This window comes from Odocoileus virginianus, chromosome 16 (assembly GCF_023699985.2).
Source record: "Odocoileus virginianus isolate 20LAN1187 ecotype Illinois chromosome 16, Ovbor_1.2, whole genome shotgun sequence".
Classification (NCBI taxonomy): Eukaryota; Metazoa; Chordata; class Mammalia; order Artiodactyla; family Cervidae; genus Odocoileus; species Odocoileus virginianus.
In genome coordinates this window covers 29,768,227-29,770,698 of record NC_069689.1, presented here as the reverse complement: position 1 = coordinate 29,770,698, position 2,472 = coordinate 29,768,227, and the positions used below count along the sequence as shown (strand labels likewise).

The window sequence follows — 2,472 nt, the reverse complement described above, 5'->3', positions numbered from 1 at the left end:
AGGGAGCGCTGAGCTTCCTCACACTCCGCACTTTACCTTCTAGCGTCTTCACCCGGTGGGCGGCAGGGAGGAGGCGCAGCTAAGCCGGACCCGCGCCACCTCCCGCCTGGAGGACCCGCGCGAGCCCAATCCTATGAAAGCCCCGCCCCCGCGCCCTTTCCCACTCCTGATTGGCTGGTCCAGCCCGAAGGCGACCCGGCGGCCCCCCGGCTCGCGTCGCAGCTATAAAGGCGGCGGACGCATGACGGCCACGGCGAAGCTCTGGCAGCTGCAGTGCTCGCCCTCTCACAGACCCCGCGGCGCCCCTGTCACTCTTTGCCCCTGAGCGCTCCGACTCCATCATGCCTAGGGGCTTCCTGGTAAAGAGAACTAAACGGACGGGCGGCTCTTACCGAGTGCGCCTAGCCGAGCGGGTCTTCCCGCTTCTGGAACCCCCCGGGGTGCCGCCCTTTCCCGAGGAGGCTTCCAGTGCCCCTCAGCCAGGTGTGGAGCGGGAGGCACCCCCAACTCTGGAGGAGGAGGCGGCCCGTGAATTGTCAGGGTCGTCCTGTCGGGCGGCTAGGGTGAGCCCAGCGGCGGGCGGGCGGGAAGGTGTGGAGTGGCGGGCGGATGGTAGGGAGGGTCCGGGGCCCAGCCCCAGCCCCACGAAGCCGGCAGGCGTGGAACTGCGTCGGGCGTTCCTGGAGCGCTGCCTCAGCTCACCCGTCTCTGCTGAGTCCTTCCCCGGGGGCGCTGCCGCCGTGGCCTCTTTCTCCTGCTCCGTGGCACCAGCAGCTGCACCGACCTCAGGGGAGCAGTTCCTGCTGCCGCTCCGGGCACCATTCCCGGAGCCCGCGCTCCATCCGGACCCCGCGCCCCTTAAGCGGGCCACCGGCGGCGAGCGCCGCGCCAAGGCTCCTTCGGGCTGCGCATCTGGGCCCGCGGCCGCCGGAGTCAAGAAGCCAAAGGCCATGAGGAAGTTGAGCTTCGCCGATGAAGTCACCACGTCCCCTGTTCTGGGCCTGAAGATCAAGGAGGAGGAGCCCGGGGCGCCGTCCCGGGGCCCCGGGGGCAGCCGCACGCCGCTGGGGGAGTTCATCTGCCAGCTATGCAAGGAGCAGTACGCAGACCCCTTCGCGCTGGCTCAGCACCGCTGCTCCCGCATCGTGCGCGTCGAGTACCGCTGTCCCGAGTGCGACAAGGTCTTCAGCTGCCCTGCGAACCTCGCCTCCCATCGTCGCTGGCACAAACCGCGTCCCGCAGCGGCCAATGCAGCCACGATCTCCTCGGCCGACGGGAAGCTGCCCCCATCGTCGTCCTCCCCGGATTCCAGGACTGTCGCATGTTTCCTGGCCGAGGGGAAGGAGAACAGCCGGGCGGAGCGAACTGCAGATCAGCACCCGCGGGCCAGGGACAGCTCCGGGGAGGAGCAGCACCAGGACAGCGCCCCGCAGCCCGGCCTCCAGGTGCTGTCCCACCCCGAGCCTCCGCTCCCTTATACCGTGGGGCTGTTGGGGCGCCGGGTGCCTGAGCCCAGCAGTGCTAGTGGTGTCGGGGGACCCGAGATCTTCGTGTGCCCATATTGCCACAAAAAGTTCCGTCGCCAAGCCTATCTGCGCAAGCACCTGGGCACTCACGAGGCGGGCTCGGCCCGCGCGCTCGGGGCCGGCTTTGGCTCGGAACGCGGCGGCCCCCTGGCCTTCGCTTGCCCGCTGTGCGGGGCACACTTCCCGTCGGCAGACATCAGGGACAAACACCGGCTGTGGCATGCGGTCCGCGACGAGCTGCTCCTGCCCGCTCTGGCCGGGGCGCCTCCCGATGCACCGAACCCAGGCGGGGCATCCGACGGGAGTGCTCAGCAGATTTTCTCGTGCAAGCACTGCCCGTCCACTTTTTTTAGCTCCCCGGGGCTGACCCGACACATCAATAAGTGCCACCCCTCAGAAAGTCGGCAGGTACTGCTGCTGCAGATGCCGCTGCGGCCGGGCTGTTGAGGGCTGAGACGAGGAAGATTGTAAGGTGGGCCGCGGAGGAAACGATCCTGGGGATTTCTGTGGGGTTTTCTTCAACTTGCGAGTTTACCCTCTTTCCTTATTTTCTCACCTGAAACTCTCAATAGTGTCAATGTTCCGCCCGAGGAGCGGACAGAGAAATGTAAAATCTCTCTCTAGAGCAGGTATGTATATGGTATAAGCGTTCCCGGTCAAGAATTGTCAGCTTTAAATCTTCCTCACAAGATAGGATTCTCCCCGCCCCCACCAAACTCTGGAGACCCCAACGAATCCTATATGACTTGTAATTCCTATGGAAAGTCGCAGTGAGTGCGTGCATGTCTCTCTACAAAGGATTCTAGCTACCAAAAGTGGAGGTCCTTTTTTTTTTCTCTAGCCATTGCAAGCGCCTCTGTAGTTTCTGTCTCAATAGGGTCAGATGTCTTGCACTGTATATTCTGTGAATTAAAAGTTATGTGATTGGTGCCAAACTTACATTGGG

The 2,472-nt window shown here is 64.2% G+C and overlaps 1 protein-coding gene across 1 annotated transcript; it reads left to right on the top strand.

Moving 5' to 3' along the window:
- Positions 1-338: 338 nt before the first annotated feature.
- INSM2 (INSM transcriptional repressor 2) lies at positions 339-2,472 on the top strand. Its single transcript, XM_020870413.2, has one exon. It carries the CDS (start codon positions 342-344, stop codon positions 1,971-1,973), a length of 1,632 nt encoding a protein of 543 aa, XP_020726072.2. The 5' UTR covers positions 339-341; the 3' UTR covers positions 1,974-2,472.

Coding starts and splice junctions, on each gene's coding strand:
- INSM2 (XM_020870413.2), top strand. CDS start 342: ATGCCTAGGGGCTTCCTGGTAAAGAGAACTAAACGGACGGGCGGCTCT.